At 42.7% G+C, this 24,082-nt stretch overlaps 2 protein-coding genes across 2 annotated transcripts in view; both read right to left on the bottom strand.

Annotated features, from left to right (window-relative positions):
- Window positions 1–20,440, bottom strand: part of CC2D2B (coiled-coil and C2 domain containing 2B) — a 54,478-nt gene extending 34,038 nt beyond the window's left edge. The window contains exons 1-9 of the mRNA XM_019502650.1: window positions 19,925–20,440; window positions 18,078–18,187; window positions 17,089–17,185; window positions 8,912–9,010; window positions 6,272–6,454; window positions 5,900–6,103; window positions 5,541–5,630; window positions 4,984–5,097; window positions 4,005–4,139 (exon numbers count right to left, since the gene is read on the bottom strand). Coding sequence (XP_019358195.1) covers window positions 4,005–4,139; window positions 4,984–5,097; window positions 5,541–5,630; window positions 5,900–6,103; window positions 6,272–6,454; window positions 8,912–9,010; window positions 17,089–17,185; window positions 18,078–18,187; window positions 19,925–19,984 — 1,092 coding nt within the window. The 5' untranslated portion in view covers window positions 19,985–20,440. The remainder of the gene's footprint in view (window positions 1–4,004; window positions 4,140–4,983; window positions 5,098–5,540; window positions 5,631–5,899; window positions 6,104–6,271; window positions 6,455–8,911; window positions 9,011–17,088; window positions 17,186–18,077; window positions 18,188–19,924) is intronic.
- Window positions 20,441–23,691: 3,251 nt separating this feature from the next.
- The window catches only part of LOC109287159 (coiled-coil and C2 domain-containing protein 2A-like), a 41,895-nt gene continuing 41,504 nt past the window's right edge, over window positions 23,692–24,082 (bottom strand). The window contains exon 7 of the mRNA XM_019502122.1: window positions 23,692–23,883. Coding sequence (XP_019357667.1) covers window positions 23,692–23,883 — 192 coding nt within the window. The remainder of the gene's footprint in view (window positions 23,884–24,082) is intronic.

Raw genomic sequence — 24,082 nt, 5'->3', positions numbered from 1 at the left:
GGGGTCAGCAGGGCAGGCCCTATGAGGAGAGGCTAACGGACCTGAACCTGTTCAGCCTCCACAAGAGAAGGCTAAGGGACGATCTAGTGGCCATTTACAAACTAGGCAGGGGGGACCAACAGGCAGTGGGGGAGTCCCTGTTCCCCCGAGCACTACCAGGAGTGAATGGAAGTAACGGTCACAAGCTGGCAGAGGGTAGATTCAGGCTGGATATCAGGAGGCTCTACTTCACTGTCAGGTTGGCTAGGATCTGGAACCAACTTCCAAGAGAAGTGGTGCTGGCTTCTACCCTGGGGGTCTTTAAGAGGAGGCTAGATTGACACCTTGCCAGGGTAGTTTGACCCCAGTACTCTTTCCTGCCATGGCAGGGGGTTGGACTTGATGATCTGCTCAGGTCCCTTCCGACCCTACCAACTATGAAACTATGAAGGGGTAGTGTCCCCAGGTACCAATTGGCTGGGCCCCAAAACTCCCGAGAGCTAGTAGCCCTGAGCTACTTGCCAGGGAGGCTTTTTATACTGCCTGGACCAGGACAGGGCAGCTTTTTATACTGCTGGGGACAGCACAGGTGCTGGCCCTGGGCTCTAGCTCCCCCTGGCTAAAGGTCTCGGAGGAGCCAGGCAGAGTTATTTTGCCCCAAGTGGCACAATTTGCTCAAGAAACAAAGTTCATGTCTGAGCACGTGCACTGAAGCAAAAAGCCCCAGCTCAAATCTGCACCACTTCTATTTGAGCTGCTGCAAGCGCATGTGTTTGCATGTATGGACGTTTATGTCCATTTGTCCTCATCCTCCCTTCAGATGCCTTCTTGAAGAATATCTCTCCTAGTTCTTGTTGCTTACCCCGATGTACTTGTTGGCAGCTATCAAGTCACCGCTCAGCTTTCTCTTATTCAAACAGACCCAGTTCCCAGAGTCTCTTCTCATAAAGCCCACCTTCCATACCCTTGATCATATGTGTGACCCTTCTTTGTACCCTCTTGAGCTTATCCACATCCTTCTTGAAGGTCAGTGCCTATAACTGGACACAGTACTCCAGCTGAGGTCTCGCTAACGCAGAACAGAGAGGGAGGAGCACCTCCTTGGATCTATTGGCCACACATCGGCTGATGCATGCCAGAGTTCTATTTGCCCTTCTGGCAACCTCATCACACTGTTGATTCATATTCATCTTCCAGTCGATCGTGACCCCAGGTCTTGTTCAGATGCTGTTCCAGCCAATGGACTACCACCCATTGTGCAGTTATGGTGAGGGTTCTTTCTATCCAGACGAAGGACTTTGCACTTCTCATTGTTAAACCTCATCTGATTTCATTCCGCCCATGAATCCAGTCGGTCAAATTCATCCTGAATCTTTGCCCCATCCTCTGGTATGCCTGGGTTTCCCCACAGCTTGGTATCATCTGTGAACTTAATCATTGAGCTTGCCACCCCCTCATCCAAGTTATTAATAAATATATTAAAGAGCACAGGTCCAAGCACCAATCCCTGGGGGACACCACTGGAGATGGGCCTCCATTCCATCGATTACAACTCTCTAGGAGTTGCTTCTAAGCCAGTTGTCCACCCACTTCACTGTAGACTGGTCCAGCCCAGTACCCTCCAGTTTGACTGAGAGAATCTAATTGGAAACAGTCATAGGCTTTACTGAAATCTAAGAAAATGATGTCAATCTCATGTCACTCATCCAGATGGCCAGTTACTTTGTTGTGGAAGGACACTAGGTTAGCCAGGCATGATCTACCCTCAAAAAAGGGTTGCACCCCATCCAAGCTTGTGATTGATGGCCTCCTTAACACATTTTTAAAAGATTTTACCCAGGACTGAAGTCAGGCTGACTGGTCTGTAGTTTGCTGGGTCACCCCTCTTCCCTTTTTTAAAGATGGGCACCACATTGGCTCTCTTCTAGATGTCCAGAACCACTTCTGAATTCAACGATTCTTCAAATAGCTTGGCCAGTGGTGCTGCTATAAGCTCAGCCAGTTCTTTCAGGACTCTCGGGTGCAGGTTATCTGGCCCAGCAGACTTGAAAGCATTCAAGTGTTGTAGGAGATCCCTCACCTGTTCAGGACTGATTTAATGTTATCTGTCTTCTCCTCATTCCCCGGGCCTGTGGTCAGGCAAACAGCTCCCGTTTGGTTTCAGGAATACTGACGTGAAATATGTATTTAGGAGTTCTGTCTTTTCCTGGGAATCAACTGTGGGCTGCCCCTGAGCATTCAGTAGGGGGCCCACAGTAGATCCCAATTTTTTCTTGCTCCTATGTATCTGTAAAATGACTTTTTGTTGTCTTTTATGCTGGTTGCCAGCTTGATTTCCATGCCTGCCTTAGCTGTCCTTGTCTCATTTCTGCAGTCCCTGCTGATATAGACGTATTCCTTTCTGGTATGGAACCATAGGCTCTGTCTGGGTGCGGGCCTCTGAGGTACCAGGGGGCGGAGGGTGGTCCATCCAGGACAGGACGCCTGGGTGTGTGGTGTGTAGCAACCATATTGCAGGGCAAGCTCTGGTCACACAGTTCCCCAGATGTTTGCATACATGGGAGACCAGGTGGGTGTTATTGCACCCAGTGATCTTCACCAGCTGCTGCGGCTTGGCAGGCAGGTTCGAGCAGCTGCCTGTAGGGGGATCTCACAGCTACCCGGCTTGCCAAGCAGCCAGGGGGATTCCCCGGGTCCCTACAGAGGGGGGTTGAGGGAAGGGTTGATCCCTCGTCCCCTTTACCTGATGTCCAGCACCAGAGGACTATCCTCAGTGTGGGGGGGCTTCTGCTGCCTGGAGGTGCAGTAGGCAACTCCTGTGCCATGTGTGGGGCAACCAGGAGGCGACTCAGGAGCAAAAATGCCCTACTGATAACCCTTTTGCATGCCGTTCCGCACAAATTCCTATGCTAACTCAGGCGCATTGGGCCCAGAGTGAGCCTGTTTGCATGGCTCCCTGGGGGCTGGGCTAAGCAGGAGCTGGGGGGGCATGACTCTCCTCGGCTCCATTCAGCTGGCCCCTCTAGCTAATGACCACACACCGTGGGCCCCACTTACCTCCCAGCTCCACAGTGGGGGTCAGGTTGGGGTCTGCTGGAGGGGTCTGCCGGAGGTCTTTGCTCTTAGGGGCACAATGGGCTTGCACCCACACATTTCCCACCAAGATCTGGTCCTAACTGAAGAAAAACTTCAATTGGGACCTTTGAAAACCTTTAAATCTCGAGGCTCATAGCGAGTCTTGCAAGATCTCATGATGCACAGGATTACAGCACTCGCTTGCAGGGACCAGCTACCAGCCTGTCCCACTGGAGAAAGGGGCCAGTAAGTACCCCCCCTTCCCCAAACTCTTGCACTAACTCACACACACCAGACCCAGAGCGCACCTGGTTGCACGGCTCTGGTCACATAGTTCCCTGGGGGCTGGGCTAAGTAAGAGCCAGGGGGAAGGGCATAACCCTCCTCAGCTCTGCTCAGCTTCCCCCTCTAGCTAGACCCCACCTAACAAGGACCCCACTTACCTCCTGGCTCCACACTGGGGGTCAAGCTGGCATCCACTGGAGAGGTCTGCCAGAGGTCTTCACTCTTAGGGGTGCAACAGGCTCTCACCAAAAGCTGGTCCCATTTCTCTCTCTCTCATATGAATATCTTTATTTTTTTATTCTTTGTCAATTTTTTGTCAAGTCTATGCCACTACTTGATCCCTTGAAACAGGTCTGTTCAACTTTTGAATCCACATAGGCTGTATAAACTTCTCTAGTCTCCCTACCACTTGGGTCATGACATCTCATGCCATGGGTGAGACAGTAAGCAGAAGCTGGAGGAGAGAAAGGGAACCCAGAGACCCCAGTAAGCAGCCAAAGGAGTAGTGGCAGAAGCAGCAGCCAGGTTGGAAGCTGTGGACTACAAGTTAACCTTTCAATTCAGAGGCCATAAGTTGGACAGCCCTGCCTTAAAATACTGCTTCACACTTTGCCTATACATAACTTGAAACCATTCTTGGCTTTTTTTTTTTCAAACATACTTACATTTTCCCAATCAATTAAGCAGTCAATGCTCTGTAAGGGACAAAATGCATCAAATGGTTTGTAACACTGTCCATTCAGGGGATTCCAAAGGAAATATTCTCCATTTTCCAGAGTCAAGACATATGCCACTTTTCCCTGGATCAACAAAGAGCAAATATCATCAAATACACAGAACACCAAGAAAGAAAGATAAGCTAATGTTCCATTTTTTCACTCATTTGCAATACAACTATGAAGTTTTGTTAAAGATGCCCCTTCTTTTTAGTAAAAAGAACTAATTTTAAAATTACTTCCTTTTTCTTATGTGAAAGTTACAGGAGTGCAATTTTCTATTTACTGATAGAACAGGTGTAGCATAGGTAAGGGCTCCCTCATGAATACTCCTTTACCTTGTAAAAATAAGGCTTATTTTGAATATAACTTATTCACAAGGATATTAATTTTAATTTCAAATATGAATAAAGTGACTGAATTAGACTGAAATAATGAACCTGTTGAATTTAAACTGGAGTTGAGTAGAGAAACCACAAAGGATACAGAAAATAAAAAATGCAAGAAAAGAAAATGGGGTGTTTTTACTTACCTTACCTTCATCAAACAAAAATATGGGGAAATACAGTAGAACTGAAAGGCAATACATTTAAAATTGGTGCTATAAACACTTTTGCTAACATCTTTAACCTAAGGGACTCACTGAAAGAAAGTGTTTAGTAGGACTTCCAAAAGATTAAAGAATTAAGGAAGAAATATCCCTTGAGTCATATTATTCACTATGTCCATAATGAGACTTCTAGTTACCTTCCTTTTATCAAGTGGTACTAGACTCTGTAGAAGACAGGATGCTGGACTAAATGCCACAGAAAAAATAGTCTGATATGACAAATGTGTATTTTAGTCTGTCTAACACATTATATAGTTTATGTTGTTGCAAGGGATGAAATCAACAAATACATAAGCCCTTCTTAAACAGTGCACTTACTTCTAACACAGATGTTCCCAACAGTACCCATGCTTTTTTGTCAAAATACATGAAGTAGTTACACAGAAGTACTGCATGTTCTTCTTTATTTCCAGCAGCTAAACTGATGCAGTGCTAAATGGAAATGGTAAAACAATGTGTTTATCAGAAATCCTATGCTGTCAACTCCTTATATTTAGAGAGTATAGTGTAGAAGCTAAGAGGACTGCTGTATTGCTGCAGAAATAGGAACTCACAGTTAGGCACAGGCTTCTTTTCTCCAAGGATACCTGGGAATCTGCACATTTTGGAGATGATAATCCTTCTGCCTCTAAATTTATGATCACTTTATTACAAAACCTGAATGATTCAAATTAAGTTTCCTAGCTCAGGAACTCATTTTGCTGGAGATGGGCTTGACTAAGGACCTATGTGGTCTGTATCTGGCAGGCATTCAAGATTTATCTATCTGCTGTGTAAGTCAAAATCTTTTTCCAGCAGAATTTTTAATACAGTTAAAAATGATTACTTCAACCACCTACTAACTCATCTGCATCTATTTATTATACAATTATTACCTCAGAGGTCACCCAAATATCAACATCATCATTTCCATCAACAGTATCTGATATACAAGGAATTAAAGATACAAATCGAGAAATAAGGTCCTGTAAATAAAATGAGAGTATACGTAAATATCAGATCATGTATTTTATAAATAGCATTTGAGTGAATATCAGTTTTATTTATTTAAATATGTAAAACTACAGTCAATGTAAGTTTTTATCATATTTATTACATCGGTGATTCCTGACGGCATGAGCTTCGATAGCAGAAAAAATGTAAATTATAGTAATTCTGGATTGAATGTCATAAACTAATTTCAGCAATTCAGAAAGTTCTTACTGTATGATAAAAAGTAAAATCTGCTACTTACAAAAGTTGCATTAGGATCATCAGGATACATATCCAGTAACAGTTGTGGTGGATTTAATGACTTGATATATTTTGTTACTAAAACATTTCTTCCTTCGCTGTCAAAAACAGAAGTTATTATTCTTCTCTTTGGAAATTTTGCCTTGCAACTTTTTTTAAAAATATATGCTCTTTGCAGAAGTGTTTCATCTTCATGATCTAAAAACTAGAATTATAGTTACAGTTACAGTCATACTATTTCTAATTTCAAGGCAGAATATAGAGGAAAACAATCAATAATAAGCAAAGACAATTTGCTTTAAGAAATAAATTCACCCTGTTTACAATTCTTAATTTGGATATGCATATTAATTAGCTAAGTATAACTTCTAACCTTATCAGATTCTGAATCTTTTTCAACAGATGATAACTGAGGTTCAATTGTAGCAAAGATGGTTAAAAAGGTGTATTCTTTTAAGTTCTGTCCACAACTCTCTTCTTTAGGAGATACATGTGTCTTACTCCAAGTGTAACCAAGCAAAACTGGTGGCATATTTACTTGAAACGTCCCACAGATCTGTGAACATAACTAGGTTATTATATTAGGGAAAACATAAGTACATCACATTAAACACCATGAGAGACATTATTTTAAAATATAAAACCTCAAATGATCCAAATTCTACCAAATGCACTAAAAGGAAATTATAATTTTTATGTCTTCCTTTCAGGGATTCCACTCAATAGCTTTTGGATAAGAACATCGCTCCTTAAGTTTTAAACAGAAGAAACATCTGGGAGTTTATCTAGGAAGACATATGATGTGCCAGATTAAAAAATGCAAATGTCTTTACATGGGGAGGCAGTCTTATACCATAAATATAGACTTCAGTCCCAGAAAATGTATATGAGGAAAACACAAGATAATCACATTTACCTTAATAGCGGCAATGCTTAAAATCTAAGGGCTCCTATACACATTCAGGAAGGCTGCTCCGATGCTCTGTAATTACAGTGTGTCAGACCAGACTCCAGACATGTGTATCAGTATCCCCACACTGAAAAATGGAAGCAGGGTGCTTTAACTAAAGCTCTTTCAATGAGTTTTAGTTCAAAGCACCCCACCTGCCTTTTTTCAGCATGGGAATGCTGATACGCATGACACTCCAGGCACTTTTCATTAGCGTGGCTCTCTGAGCTGTATGAAAGTGCTCCCCCGCCTCCCAGAGTACATCTATAAATGCCCTAAGGGTGTGTCTACATGCACATTAATACACTTCAGTTAATGCACGTTAAATCTAGTACCTCCATTGTGAAGTCCTAGGAAAATGTGCACTACCCTGTGCTAATGCGCATTAACTAAAGAGTACAGTATTTAAGTGACACTTGCTGCGCATTAGCCTATTTTAACACGCATTAACTAAAAAGCATGGAGTACTTACACACATGTGGGGAGCCTGCTCCAATATGCTGGAAATCCAGTGCATCAGAGCAGACTCTATTAACTGAATCTACTGGAGCATGTAAACTGATGCGCCCTAGCAGCCTCATGTGTCACATATATCAGTAGCACAGCGTACCTCCATGCTGAGAAAATGATGGCAGTGCGCTTTGAGCTAAAACACATTTTGATGTGCTTTAGTTCAAAGTGCAACGCTGCCATACTTTCAGCAGAGGCACAGTGTGCTGCTGGTACATGTGATGTGCAGGCACTTTTAATTAGCACAGCTCGCCAATTAAAAGCACGCAGCACTGCATTGGAAGCATGTGTAAAAATGCCCACTGTTTTTTAGTGATACTTTAATGCTTATTAAAATAGGTTACTGTTCATTAAAGTGCACATATAGATATACCCTAAGGAGCTAGCAAAATACAGAAGTAGGTAAAGAAACAGAGGTTATGCAGTAAATTTGGAATTGTTTTATTTAAACTAACAAGGACTAGTTTAACACATGCTATCAATTAGATGTAATTTCTGCATATTTAGTCCTAAATCTACAAATATACTGCTTGTTGGTTGTGGAACCTGTTTCCACAAGTAAAGGACTTCAGTGATGGTAGAAGAAAGGAGGCTAGAGTCAGCAAAAGGGTGAAAATATTCTAGAATCCATAGAATTTCTGTATAAGTATGCTGTTATGAAACTATAAACTACAGCAATTGGCCTCTGTATCTTCAGTGGCTTAGGGGTAAGTAACTCAGGTGTTTTTGTGCAGGCCAAGATCAGATTGCTCCTCTGCCTGATTAAGGTTTCTCTTTTCTTGATCACTAGTTTTGCATTTTCCCATAGTTCTTCCACACTACAGTGAAGGTCATTTTTCTCCTCCTTCCCCACATCTCAAAAGCAGAGTCTGGAGCTTGAATATAATAAAATTATTAGTCTGGCTGAGCTGTCCATTTTTCTTGGAATTGTGTATGATCATGGGCAACTGGTGCCAGTCAGCGACTGGAGGAGGGGGATCCCCCAGTGGCCGATCTTACTGGCTGGGGAGGCACCCCATAGCCAATCACACTCAGCAAAAAGCGGCCATGCCGCTTGCAGAAGTGGTCACTTTTGTGGGTGGCCCTGCTCCTCAGCCAGCACTCGCAGGGGGCACCGGTGCTCCCACCTACCCACCCACCAAACAGGGAGCAGCCTGACAGGGGGTGCACCGGTGCTCCCAGGGGGTGCATGTGCACCCCATGCACCCCCTATATGGCACTACTGTGTGTGACTGATAAACCCCTCAGCGAAGCTCCTCTCAGCCATCTACTTCCATTCACATCAGGGAAAAACTAGTAGAACTTTATATGCAAGTAGAATCTTTACATCAGCTTACTTAACTTTGCAGGGAAAATGATCATTGCTTAAGAACAAATGATGAAACATACAGGAGTTACCATAACAATAAGATTCATTCATAATCCCATATGAAGACCATACTACTTACAGTGTTAAAATGTTTATAAAAAGACTTGTTTTTATTACCATCAAATACTATTAGGTGGTTTGGTTAATACCACAGAATTTTTTTTAATATTATATTACAATGTTACCTTTGATTGTTCCAGAAGAGCAGAGAAAGGAAAACTAACTGATCCTAGCCAATTTTTTCTTATGTAAAAGTGACCACTGCAACCCTTAGGACAGGTATCCTGTTGAAATAGGTAGTTTAGGTTGGCTTTTATTCTTTAAATATTATGCATCTATATATATTTTGGCTGAAACAGATTCCTCAAGCCTTTGAAAGCTTACTAGAACATATCTCATTTTAAGTTGTTGATGTTTTAAAAAAAATTAAATCAATGGCAAGACTTTTTCCTGTTAAAAAGACTCAACAAGGGAAGCAGCTGCATGAGACACTTTATTCTTCAGTAGAGCTAATTACTGTGCAGTAAGTGTCCACATCTACAAGTGCAGACACTTACTGCACAGTAATTGGCTCTCATCACGAGTAAATTTGCTACCTGTAAATGCAAGTAGCAAATTTACTCAAGATTACTTACTGTGCAGTAGCACATATGTAGATGTCTGACTGGGAGCACATAGGCAGCAGGGGGTGGGAAATTGCTCCTTGCCCCAAAGAGTTGCCTGCTGCTGGGGCAGGCTCCACTGCCAGAGCCTGGGTGAGGACAATGTTCCCCTGTCACGGCAGCAGGGAGCTCCAAGCCCCTGTTCTGTAATTGCGGGGCCAACATTAGCAGATTCTTCATATGGATTTATTAATTTATCACATTTATTGATTTATCAAATAGAAGGATCTCCCAGCACCAGCCCTGTGCCAGCATTCTTCTCTCCCAGAGCTGTCACTGGGAGAGAAGGAACTCTCACCCTGGGTCCTGTGACTGCAGGGCTGGTGCTGGTATGGAAGTATCTCCCAGTCCAGATCCTGCAATCATAGAGCAGGGGCTGGGAGCTCCCTGCTGCTGGGGCAAGGGGACATTGTCCCTGCCCAGGTTCCTGTGGCAGAGCCCACCCTGGCAGCAGGCAGCTTCTGGGGTCAGGGAGCAATGTCCCAGCCTCCACCAGGAGATAGCTGTCTTCTGGCCTCTGAGCTAGTACCCAGGGGGGATGCAGGGTCCTATTACAGAGCTGCAGGGGGTGACAGCAGTCTGCTACTATGTGAGTGGTGCTGCCAGTATGACCTGTGCCAAAGTACATGGGAATTCCAACCCCTGGCATGTTGGCTTTTCAGACTGGACAGTTTGACCCTCACCGTGTCCCACTCATGAAGTCTGACCCTTTCACTTCCTGCCACATCTTGATCTTGAATACTGTTGGGAGGGTCATTAATTGTAGTGTGCACTGACCACACACAAAGGTGATATATGGGGCTCCACCTCCCTTCACATGCCTTCTACATGCCAATTGAAGATTATGCTGGTGTTTAATCTCCTTCTCACAGTGTAGTGTGCCCATGAGGCTGGCTCACTGGATGCAATCAATGTAAGCCTGGGAAAAATGATGTCACCTCAGACTAGGGTTTAATCCACCTGGGCTCCCACCTGATAGTTGGCTCATAAACAACTACCAAATAGGGAAACTCAAAAGAAAGGTCCGTCCTTCATTATTCTTCAGGAAAATCAAATCACTCAATTCATTTTTTAGGCCATCACATAATAATTCTCAGTGAGCTCAAACAAAGGAGTCCCCAAGGCATGGGTTCCTAAGTGAATCAGTCCATCCAATTAATTTGGCTGGTCAATCCACCAGCAATAATTAACTCAATCAAAGAGGCATCCATAATTGACTGTTCATTAAAGAAATCAATTAGCCCAATTAATTTAATCAGAAATGAATAAATTACACCAGCTAATTTTATCACACTATATTAATTAGTCCAATTAATTTCATTGACTAATCATGCACCCTTAATTCACTCCAGAGGTAGGTACACTCTGGGGCCATCACTGCTCGCCAGCTCCTAATCAAAAATGCTAAATCTTCTCTCGCTGCATCTGACTCAGTGAGAGGGTCCCAAGACTTCCTCTCCCTGCCGCCTCTCCCAGGAGCCAGGGTACCTGGTGCCAAATGTTTCTCTGAACTCCTGAGCTAGGAAGTTCTCCCTTCGTGATCTTGTTGGCATCTGACTTGCTCTCACTGTGGTGCAGCTCCACACTATGCCTCCATCCTGCTCCCTTGCCACCTTCCGCCTGCAGCAGATGTCCATTTATGCTGCAAGCCCTTGCGCATCTTCCAATGCAAAGCAAGCAGGAGCTAACAAAGTGGGGCTCTCATTTCTTCCATCAGTCAGCCACTGATACCATCCCTGCAGCAGCACATGAGAACTCTCCAGCCCTTTCCCTGCTTTACCCAGGTGCTGCAAGGGGAATTTCCAGAGGCCCTTATTCCTGGGTTCACCATTGGTGAGTATCCCCTGCTTCCACATGCTAGGAGAAGTAAATCTGCTCCTGCACCCTTTACTTGTAGACATGTGCCCAGGAAAGTTTACTCTCGAGTTGTTTACCAAAGAGTAAACTGTTCTCGGATTATTTGCATGTATAGATGTGCCCAAGGTGTTCAATGAACCGATGAATTGCTCATATAAAATAGAATGTGATAACTCAATAAATCCATATGTTCACAAAATCAAACACTTTCATAATAAAATCCAGAAGATTTTTCTTAATTTACCCATTATTTATGAATCTAGATGTCTCCTGAGTTCAACCCACAGCTACAACCAGTTTATGCTCAGCACAGCTGAGGAGAGGAATTATGGCCTTTACACACTTTTCTTCTTCCTCAATTGGCATACCCCTTAACACAGAGAAGCCAAAGATAATAGCATTTCCCTGGGGACTTCTAGACCAAATGAGGGTCTGACAAGGAGCTCTGTACACTGCTTCAGTCTAGTCTTCCCAACCTTCCCCATTCTATACGCTCCTGACATTTTACCACCTGAGGATTTGCCTTTATCATTTTCAGTTTGAATAGATAGGAGTATAGAAATACGGAAAATTATGAAGGTCTTGATGGGAGTTTCAGTTTAGTATACAGAAAGAAAAGATCAGAACTTAAAACATTTAAAAAATGAAGATGTGGTAAGATCTGTGATACTCTTCTCTGCTTGTTCCTATACCTTTATGCCTCTTTCTCTCAGCATTTAACTCCCTCCAGTATTTCATTCATAAGGTAAAAATATTAAATAGGCAAGTAGATGACTTAGCTAGTTTTTTATTTTAAAAAATCCTCAGATTATTAAGTTTTACAAATCCATAGCTCAATGAGACCCCAATCTGCAAATAAATCCTCTAGTGGAAATTTTGGTACTGTATGTGGATGCAGTGACTACACCAGTATAACTATTTACAGCAATTGGTCTTAAACTATATTGTGAATGAAGTAACAAGCTGAGAGCTGGTAATGTGATAATTTTGTTCATATTAGAATTATACATGGCTCATCATCAGAAGTTTTATTAGCAGTTTGATTCAGGATGATAAAAATATCTACAATGTTTCATAGATTCATAAATGTGAAACTATGAAAGTGAATTGAGTGATTTGATTTTCCTGAAAAATAATAAAGGATGGACCTTTCTTTCGAGTTTCCCTATTTGGTAGTTGTTTATGAGCCAATGATCAGGTGGGAGCCCAGGTGGATTAAACTATGAAACTATGATGTAAGGCTGGAAGGAACCTTGGAAGATCATGGGATCCAGCCCCCTGCACCAAGCAGGAAAGATAACTGGGAGTCAGGTGACCCCAACAATGTGACTGTCTAGTCTCCTCTTGAAGATTTCCAGGGTAGGTGATTGCACCACCTCTGGAGGGAGCTTATTCCACAGCCTAGACACCCTGATTGTGAAGAAGTTTTTCCTAATGTTGAGCCTGAATCAGTCTTCCAGAAGTTTGTGGCCATTACTCCTAGTTTTCCCCTTGAATGCCGTGGTGAACAGTTGCTCACTGAGCCCTTGATGTAATCCCCTAGTGTAGCAGTAAGCTGCTACCAGGTCCCTTCTCAGCCTTCTTTTCTTCAAGCTGAAGAGTCCCAGATCTCTCCGCCTTTCCTCGTATGGCTTTCTGTGTAAGACTCTGATCATACAGATGACTCTTCTTTGGACTCTCTCAAGCTTATTCGTGTCGTTGTTATAGTGTGGTGCCCAAAACTGGATGTAGCACTCCAGCTGCATTCTCTCCAGTGCTGAGTAAGAATCACCTCCTTGGTTTTGCTGGAGATGCATTGATTGATGCATGCCACAGTATTATTTGTCCTACTAGCTACAGCATTGCACTGCTGGCTCAATTTATACTGTGGTCTGTTATTACCCCCAGGTCCCTTTCATTCATAGTGCTAGTCAGTTCGGTGCTGACAAGCCAGTAGGTGTGTTGGGGGTTGTTAGTCCCAAGGTAGTGTACTTTACATTTCTCATTGTTGAACTTCATCAGGTTCCAATCCGCCCAACTTGTTAGCCTGGCTAGTTCTGTCCGTATCTGTAGCCTGTCTTCAAGCGTGACCATGCTTCCCCATACTTAGTGTCATCCACAAACTTGGCCAGTGAGCTCTTCACGCCCACATCCAAATAGTTAATAAAGATGTTGAAAAGTACTGGACCAAGCACCGACCCCTCTGGGACACCACTTCCCACTTCTTGCCCGGATGGCACAGATCCATTCACTACGACACTCGGGGTCCTATCCTGCCGCCAGTTTCTCACCCACCTGACTGTCTCAAAGTTAAGCCTGCAATCTGCCAATCTGCTTTCAAGGACATTGTGGGAGACTAAATCAAAGACTTTTTGGAAGTCATGGTATACAATGTCAACCTGCTCTCTCAGGTGGCGAGTTACCTGGCCATAAAAGAAGATAAGGTTGGTAAGTGTAGCAGGGCACTGGGGTGCCTGCTACTAGTAATAGTGGTGTAGGCTTAGCTGCCAAGCTTCAGGGCAGCCCAGGTGAGGGTTGCTAGAGCAAATGATTGGGTCAGCTGACCACCAGGGGGCAGGGCCGGGCCTTTATAAACAGCCCAGGCCGAAGCCTATTGAGCAGTTCCCTTCTGGTAGCCTGATGTGTGGGAGTGCTGCAGTAGAGCTGAGCAGGGCCGATGGTTGCAGTTTGACCACCCAAGCAGCTACAACATGGTAAGGGTGGAAAGAACCCTGACGGGGAGGCTATTGATAGAGAGGCAAGTATGCTTAACCCTATGTTTGAGCAAGGAAGCTTGTTATTGTGTTATAGCTGGTAGGCTGATTTTGTGTTGCAGCCGGTGGGCTCGGGGCTTTATGTTTATCGTTGGGTCCGATGTTACACCGGAGGACTGCGTGAGGCTGTAGGGGTGTGAGGAGGCCTCATTAGGAGCTCCCCAGTGGAGTGGGGGTTCCTGGGTGCCCTGTTCAGGCACAGAGCAGTGCCTGGAAGGCAAAGCTGTTTGGCGCCAGTGTGACGTGGTGTGTGGGGGCTGAGACCCCAGCCTGTGAGGACGGTATTTGGCCCAGTAGGGCGAGGGACCCCGAGAAGGATCAAGGGGCCAGGCATGGCTACGGGCCACCTGAGCCCCAGCGTGAGAAGCGTGGGGGGACAAGCCCCAGAGAGGGCGAGGGCGCGAGAAGCGTGGGGGGACAAGCCCCAGAGAGGGTGCTGCCTCTACATGAGAAGCCCCGGAGAGGGCAAGCTACCTACTGAGGAGGCCCCAGAGAAGGGCGAGCTTACTGAGGAGGCCCCAGAGAAGGGCGAGGCATAAGCCCCAAAAGGGGGGAACACCTATTAGGATGCCCCAGACGAGGCGAGTCTAGGGGGAAGCCCCATAAGGGGGGGGCGAGGGCAAATGTAAGAGTCCAGAGTAGGGCAAGCACGCGGTTAGAGGCCCGAGGCAGGGCAAGAGCGTGTGGCTGGGAGTCTGAAGAGGGTGATTACACTAGCCAAACCCCGGAAGGGGCGAGACAGGGCTTGTGCAGCGAGCAACAGGGCCCCAGGCAAGGAGTGAGTACATTAGGCGTGCTGGGGTAAGCACGCGGGTACAAGCACAAGAGGCTAGGGAGCGTGGGATAGAACCCAAGAACGCAGGGTGCGCAGGACAGAGCCCAGAGTGGGGCGAGTGCAGGGCAAGGCCCCGGCGAGGGCGCGTACATCAGAGAGGCCCCGGTGAGGGCGCATATATCGGAGACACGAGAACATCTGGAATAACTGCGAGGCTTGGGGTGTGCTAAAGGAGAGGTAGGAGGCACGCGTAGCCCATAAGGCTGGGGTGCACCATATCACTTACTGGTGAACAGGGGCCAGTACCAAAATAGCACTGTGCACAAGGGGGTCGGAAGGCATCCTCCCACTGATAATCGTAAAATCAAAGACGTGGCTGGCGAGACGGAGGGTGCGTTTAGGGCCCAGACTTGGCACGGTAGGGGCGCCAGGGGGATCACGGCCACCCCTGCGCCCTGTCCCATGTCAGTAAAGTAAGACGTGCCTGCAAGAAAGCCATGCTGGCTGTCATTCAGAATCTCACCTTCTGCAAGCTTATCACAGATAGACTCCTTGATGAACTTTTCTAGAGTTTTCCCTAGGATGGAAGTTAGGCTGACTGGCCTAACTGACATTGGTTAGAATAATGCACTGGGTCAATACTCAGGAAATGGCTTAAAGAATTTTACTGTGGTGATGATGATGAAGATGCTGATGACAACGATGATAAACTATTGGTAACTGCACTAAAGCTAGATTCAGTTTCTTATCAATATTTGTTTATATCTGTTGTCTATACACAGGACAACTTGAAATCACAAGGCCTTACTCCTATCCTATACTGTATTGCTGAGAAACACACACAAGTGTTATTATCCTCAAAGACAAAAATAACGGAAAAGTTATGCAGAAGCAGGACTCTCTACAGAATATCTCTATATGAAATGTACCTTAAACATTATTATATTTTACAGTTTATCTATTCTGTTAGAATAAAAATTAAAGCAGACATCTCATTACAAATGTTGATATGGCAACACAATGTATAACAATAAATCCATAATGAAACACTGAATATGTCACAATGAAAAAAATTATTTTGTAACCTAGGAAAACGGTAAAAGCTTCAGAAAAGGATGAAAATAATCGTTCAAACTTAGAAAATCTGCCTTTCAGTCTGAGACTTAGGAAGCTAATCATTAAAGAGAGAATAAAAATATGACTAGATGACAGCAAAAAAAAGCCTACATGAAAAAAGATATCACATATTATGGTACTAATGGACTTTTTAACCTAGAGGACACTGGCATAACAAAAGCTAATATGTAAACTTAGACAAATTTAAAGTGGAAATAAGATAGAACTTTTTAATATTTTTAACAAGTTTTCCATCCACAATTATCTTCAACTAAGCAAAATATTTCACAGAATTACCTGCTTTCCATGAAACAATTTGAATTTAATTTGAAAAACTAAACAATCAAACCAGAAAAATAACACCTGTGAACAGAAACCTGATAATTTAGAAATGCTGTCAGTGTCTTATAAATGCTATACATCAGTTGCTTCCTGCTACTGTTCTCCTAGTTGGGGAAGGTTTTTCATGAGACACTATAGCCAGGGCCTTAGATGACAGACTGAAGAAGCTCAGCGATAGGGTCCACAGAGTATTCTAGGAAACGTAATCTGGCCAGGTTGCCCAGACAGGACAACTTCAAAACTGTGGGGCCAGATCACAGGACCCCATGCATCAGATCAGGGCTTGATCTGGTACATGGGGCCAGAACACAACCCAGCATATGTGGAGTTCGGTCTGGGGAGAGATCCTGATCTGGCACACGTAGGGCTGGGACTATATGATGGATCGTTCCCATGTAACAACCCTGCATTGGATAGGGCCCATGGACAAAACACATGCGCCAGATCCAACTTGTAGACTGACCCCATACCACATCTGGTCTGTATCCCAGAAAAGTTGGACACCACTGTACAAACAGCATGAGAAACTACAGAAGTAGTTCTGAATTAAAATTTTCACAGGTTGGTAAAAAATATACATTTTAATGTGCAGCAAATGACAGTTTTTTTGCAGAAAATCAAACTGTTTTCTCACAGCTCAAACCTAAACTGTCATAATGGCCACAATATTTCTGAATGGAATTTCTAAAATTCTAAGATGGAAGCGAAGTTTATGCAAAATTGGAAAAGCAATATTATAGATATAGTTTATTCCAAATAGGAAAGACAAAATGTAGATGTGTTCATGTTTACAGTAATTTACACAGCACACAATAACTTGAGAAACTAAAGTCCATTATTGTGTTTATGCTACTTACCTCATGTTTTTCCAAAATAACTTCATCAAAAATGTTGACACATATATTGTCTTTAATTTTAGACAGGCCTGAAAAGCTGTAGTCATGTCCTGGAGATCTGTAATTACAGACAGAATTAATCTTACTCACCTGTTTTCTTCCAGACATTGTTATAATTAAAAATAATATAATTACTCCTTAATGTTCTTAAAATATTAAAGAATCATGAACAATTTTAAAGAAATCAAACTAAATCAGTATGCTAAAACAAAAGGTGACTATCATTCCAGTTTAACTCTACTGACTTTCGGAGATAAATTTGGTTAAGCTATTTTATTTCATTATTATTTCAGCAGTCAAATAAATTAGGACAGAAACCCAGTTGCTGAGAACCAACATAGTTCCACTGATTTCTGTCCCAAATTTCCTAAACAGTGTTAACATCTCCATTCTTTCATATATTTCACAGCATCCAACGGTGAAAAATAGTTGGAAAATGCTTCAAGCCACATTTTGACCTCCCTAATTTTGGCTCCTAACTTCACGTCTACTCTAAATTATTCCAGTTTGTAAAAATCATTATTGGCTAGTTATAGTCACAGAGAATAACCAGAATGGAGTGCACTGCATCCACATCCCCTTCACCAGGCTCCCTTCCTCCCTACAACATACCCCCTAAAAAGGGGAAAAGAGGCAAAAAATTGAAAGCCGTCATTCCAACTCATTTCAAATAGAATAAATGACAAGTGGACAGCAATAACTTTCCTTTATTTTCAAAACATGGCCTATGACAGGGTTGTCCTATTTGTTGACAAAGAAAACAAAGGTGCAGACAGAAATGCAGCTCCCAGCTGTAACTGAGAATGCTTTGCAGGAAGCGTTTTGAGTTACAAGTTTGCTCTTGGTTCCAGTGGGGAAGGGAATCTAGCTGCTGACTTGTATACTTTTATTATAGAGCTTAACAACTATTTTGTTGTATTTTTTCGTGTTGTAAAAGTGGAAAAACTTACATAAAATCCATCTGAAGTTCTTCATTCCAACATGGATGAGAACCATCAGCAGTACTAGTCTGATAAACTGCATGCTGGAAAGAAACTTCTACAAAAGGATGGACAGTCATCTAAAACACAAAACATATCCTTTATTATACTTTAGTTCTATTTTATGTATTATTTCCAAACCATCTTCCAGCCTATGTCCTGAAACTACTGCTATGTAGCAGATAGTGGTATAACGATACTGAAACTGAGGTGTGCTTATCTGCAATGCAAATCACAACTTGGAAGATTTCTCAATAAAGCCAATTCCACAGCCATGTTAGGCATAAATGTTAATCTCACTCAATTCATTCCCAATTTATTTTATCTGTATATTGATGAATGACAAATGATCCATCTCATCAAACACTGCTTTGTTTGAAATTGTAGATTGTTTAGTACATATAATGATATTTATGCACTCATGAATTATAATTCGTATGTCCAGAATTTGTTAGACAGGAGTCCAACTCCTACAATTTATTTAAACTTTGAAAAAGGAGTTATTAGGGTATGAAAAGCGACTCAGAAAAAGTAAATGTTCATCTTCTGTTTCCCAGAATTACTTTTAATTCTAGGGAAGAGAGAGAGAAATTGTAGTTATCCCATTTCTTCCCTAGAAGCCTCAATGAAAGAGATATAGGAGTTTAACTGGTTCTGCCTGGACACAGGGGAGCAGTTAGCATGGGATGGATCTCTTTCTCCTCTACTTCCTATACAGGCTTTCTTAGCAGCCAAGGAAAAGGAAAAAATTAACAAATAAGATAATATAATTCCATTTTTCTTTGCTCCACTTCAACACAGATTATCTGGTAAAATGTATCTGGTATTTATGGGTGTCCATACATGTGCTCTGGAGTGAAGGGTCCTTTAATTAGAGCGCCTCTCAGAGCTGGTCTAATTTAAGCACCCACAGCATCACATGTGTACAGTGTGCCTTGCTCCAAAATGGTGGCAGGGGCACTTTAACTAAAGCTCATTCAACGAACTTTAGTTACAGCACCCCAAATGCCATTTTGAAATCTGGGGGCACCACATACACATCATGCAGAGGCTGCCAGAGCATGCTAGTTAGCATGCTCCAGCAGACTCAATTAATCAAGTCTACTCCAAAATGTGCTAATTAGCATGCGTCAGAGCAGAGGTCTATCACATGCATAGGTGCCCTATGTTCCCCAAGAGTCCATATGCCACCTAGTCAGCCAAAGCACAAGGCATTCCAATCATTCCTCCTCCTCCCAGTACAACCCTTCTTAGCTATCATAAATCCCCTGTACTAAAAGGAGTAGAATTATCTATAGCTTCTTTGTGTTTACTTGGGGTTCACCCCATTTATGAAAAATTTCCAGGATGAGACTTGCAGATGGTTTCTGGTCCCTTTACAAAGGGCTCCAAAGAATCTATAATGGCTGTAGACCCCTTTGAAATAACATGCTCAGTTTCAGGTTGGAAACCATGGATATACACCATCATAAAATAAATATTTTTAGGAATTCCAATAAAATACAATTTAACTACAAATAAAACACTGAAATCCCCCAAACAACACACATTTTGAGTGAACCTATGACAAAACAAAAGGTTGAAGACCTTTTTAACAACATATTCTTAGTCTCGATTTTTTTCTAAATCATTGTATTTTCTGGGATTCTTTAATAGCTATACAGTAGCCTATAAGGACTAAGAAGAAAAAGTTATAGTAAAAAGAGCAAAACTGTTCCATCCTGCAATATTGTTTAAAAATAATGTGAATACCTGTAATGCCTTTTTAAAAACATAGCATTCTATGTTCTATATTTTTAATTGAGTAATTAATTTACCTCACTTAGAGGATCAGTTATATATGCTGATTTGCCTAATAATAGATGTCTTCTATTCATTGCATGAGCTGATGAGTACACATCTGTTGGTCTTTAGATATAAAACAGGAGTCAATACAGATTTCAGCAAGATTTTCTGATTAATCTAATAGCACAATTATGCAAAATTGCACTATTGTGCTACTTAGCTACATACTTGTGCTATTTCACTATTTACAGGTAACATAGATATTTACTATTCACAGATGTTATGCATGTATAAAGATCATCTAAAAGACCAGCAATACAAACTAAAACATGTATCTCTAAAAAAAAAAAAAAAGGAATGTTTGCTACTGCTTATTGATCCTGTCTATCCTGGAAGCAATATCACAGGAGTATGATATTGTGTGCATACAGGAGACGCACAAAGGACCTAATAACTCTACCCCGACCATCAAAGGGAGAACACTCATTGCTGAAATAAGGCATAAGCAGTATGGCAGTGTGGTTTTTTTGCTAGACCTGACCTGAAAATTGAACAAGTGCATACCAGCACAAGCACAAATAACATTGAAACCATCACACTTAGCCTCAAGAACATCACAATAACTTCTATAGACAAACCACCATCTATTACTGTGATGGTGTTATTGCACATGCTCAATTAAGTAAAAACCTTGAAGGTTCTAGCTCAGCTAACCTTTTGAACTGGAGGACATATCGACCCTATTTCTCTATTGTGAGCATGCACAATTGGCTGTTTATTACATAATAGATTTGGCAGGGGAAGGCAGGAATGTTGGTGCCCCCCTGCAAGTGGTGGCTGATCACTGTGATAGCTGCAGCCACTTCTGAGATTGGCTTCGGCCCCTTCTGGGAGCAGCGGCAGTGATCGGCCGGTGCTTGCTCCTGGAAACTGCTGCAACCACTCCCAGAAGTTGCTGCAGCAATTGGCCACAGCAATTGGCTGTTGCAGGACTGCCCACTGGGGACCCCCCTCTGGTTCACAGAATCGACCGCGGCAAACACCCCCCAGTTGGCAGTATTGGTCACGGGGGGTGGGGCGGGGAAATGTGCCCCCCCTCGACTAAGACAACACCAGTTGCCCACATCAGTAGCCAACCATATTTGTCAGCATTACCGCCTTTAGGAGGATAAAGTATTACCCATCCCTGGTAAAGGAATTGAGCCTCCAGGGGTGATGGAAATTCCTGGTAGTATTCTGTAATTGCCATTGTTCACAGTTGGTTTTTTGTTGGTACAGCCGTTATAATACTATAGTCTTCTGGTTTTAAATTTAAATCAAGTCTGCAGAATTTTCTGAGCCCTTTGTAGTGCCAGGTTACAGACAGGCTGCAGGTTTAGCAAGCCCCCACCTCTTTCATTTACTGTGCAGTTGTGTTATTTAGATTAATTAGCTCATTTGCTTATCCACCTTTACAGTCACGATAAATATACTGACATCACCCTAAATTATACATGCAGAATTATAACAGGCCACCTAAAACCCACCCATTCCCTGCCTATATGCACTATCTGGCATAGCACCCACATACAGCAGGAGGAAAGTAGCAAGTGACATTGACCTACAGGTACAAGAGTCAGATGACTGCCACCCACTATATTGTCATCAAACAGCAGACCATCGTCTCTCATTGAGAAGTAGCTTTTTTTTCCTCTACTATACCATTGACCATATGACTGAAATCAGCCAGAACTACCCTCTGGCAAAAAGAATGGGAGAAACTACATGACAAAGCTGTTGAATGGAGCCAGCAAGGAATTACCCGCAGTGAGGAGTTACCATTTGGCCCAATTACATATGGCACACATGGTGGAGCCTGAATAGATTGAAAGTGGGTCTCGGGAGATGCAACTTTCTCAGGAAATCATGAGGCCTCTACACAACTGCACAATGTGTCATGGATTATCTCTTGAGATGCTCTGTAGCACCACAATGCACCCACAAGATTTGGAAACACGAGAAGCAGTGAGATATGCAGAATATTGGGAGCAGACCATATAGGAAGCTAGGACTGGAGACACGATGACAACAATAAAGATTGATCCGGTAGGCACACTACTTGACAACATCAAACTCCTGCCAAAATTAGTATGTTTCACACTGATCCACAGAGGCCTAGGTGGACCTAAGATTGTGATGATCCATTTCTAGTAACTTGAATGAACAAGTCCTTTGATAATATGTTAATCATGCAGTTTTTGGCAAATAAGCTTACTCTGGAAATCCCAGTGTCCCTTGCTACACATCACTGGGCATCTTCTGAACCTACACTTCTGGTATGCAGGTGAGGCGCTCTGGCCAGGGAGTCTCCACACTTTAATACCTAGATAAACTTCTCTTTCATAAACTGTTTTAAAGGAAATCAAGACATTGCTTATTCTTTTCATCCTGTAGTTTTGTTTTAGTTTCACCATCATTTCAAACCTATGCTATCTTTCTAATGTTTGCAATATAATGTAAAACAATATAAATGAGATAATGAACAACTCATCTCCTAAGATAATATAATTTGCTTCCTATGAAGGTGAAGTTGTGTAGCTTATCTACTAGTGGGAATGATATCCAATTGCTTTAAAGTTATAAAATGTTGTTTTGCAATGTAAATTGTTTTAAAACATTTGGAAAGATGCCAGTGAGATGCACACTAACTCAAGGCATTTTCTTTTTCTTTCTCCCACAATAATCTGAAATGCTGAACATGAATTTGATTGAATTTGGCAATTTACACTAGATAAAGGAATAAAACCTTCTTACATGACTAGACACTGAATTAATCTTTCATTATGCAGTTAAACTACAAATAAACACACACTGTTGCTTTGGTAGACTGAAAATACAGCACACATCAGATGCTCCTTGCATTCCTCCATTCCCCTTCACAAATTCCTTGTTTCCTCTCTCCCCTTTCTCTATATATCAGAGCCTCCATGCAATCCATCTTTAAACCCTCCTTAATACCATGGGATCAGTGTCTCCCCCCACCCCCAAATTTTCCACACTACTCCTTAATTCAGTAGTGTTTAACTCTGAGCTTGCTGTGTTAAAATATATTTATTAAGATTAATATTCATGGCAATAAAAAGAAAATTGTGTCTGTGTACTGAAAATTTGGATAGCAACTACTTCTGTTTACTATATTATAAAACTTAAGTGAGGACTTAACTGTAGTTCTGAATTGCTAATAATCTCTCTTCTTTATTGCAAGTCTCACTGCTATCCAATCCTGTTTAATATAATTCTAAAACTTAAATGTAAAGTTTAAATCAGCACTAAAAAGAAATACTTAGATGGAGAAGACAATGCAGTATTTCTAACTAGTAAATCCTGAGAAGTTATGAGAAAATATTTTTTCAAATAACTTACAAACAAGTTCCCCAGCTTAATCATGAGGATATACAGGGAGAGTTAGTCAAAGGCTTTCTTGAAATCCAGATGTGACATCAACCTCGGTTCCCTTGTCCAGGCAATGCGTCATCTGGTCATAGAAGGAGACGAGGTTGGTCCCTTCATCTTCCAGCAATAAAGCCATGTTGGCTAGCGTTCAGAAGGTTGCCTTCCGGTAGCTTGTTGCTGATGGATCCCTTGATGATTTTCTCCAGAATCTTTCCAGGGATGGATGTCAGACTGATTGGCCTGTAATTCCCTGGACCGACCAACCTTCCTTCCTTCCTTCCTTCCTTCCTTCCTTCCTTTTTCAAATATTGGGACCACATTGGCTTTTTACCAGTCTTCCGGTACCTCTTCTGAGCGTCACAAGTTCTCAAATATCTTTGCCATAGGACATGCTATAATGTCCATCAGCTCCTTCAAGACCCTCGGGTGCATTGTCTGGGCCCACAGACTTATGGATGTCTAACCTCTCAAGGTTTTCCCTCACTTGACCTACGTCAATTGTGAGCCCATCTTCCACCCACTGGATGTTTTGCATCCTGTCCAACAGGGTGACCCAAGGCTACAGATAAGCAGGGGAAGGAGCAGGAGGATGGAGACAGCAGGGGAATGTCTCCAAGGGCTGTCTCCAGCCTCCTGCTTGTTCTCTGGTACTGCCAGTGAGTGTGGGAGGTCGGGAGGGCCAGCATGGAGTTAGGGGATCAAACAGAGGGTGGGGAGAAGGGATGGGGGTGGGGGGGAGTTGGGGATGGGCCCCTCCC

Source organism: Gavialis gangeticus, unplaced genomic scaffold, assembly GCF_001723915.1.
Source record: "Gavialis gangeticus isolate Ggan-Ray unplaced genomic scaffold, GavGan_comp1, whole genome shotgun sequence".
In the NCBI taxonomy this organism is placed as follows: domain Eukaryota; kingdom Metazoa; phylum Chordata; order Crocodylia; family Gavialidae; genus Gavialis; species Gavialis gangeticus.
This window is presented reverse-complemented; position numbering and strand designations above follow the sequence as displayed.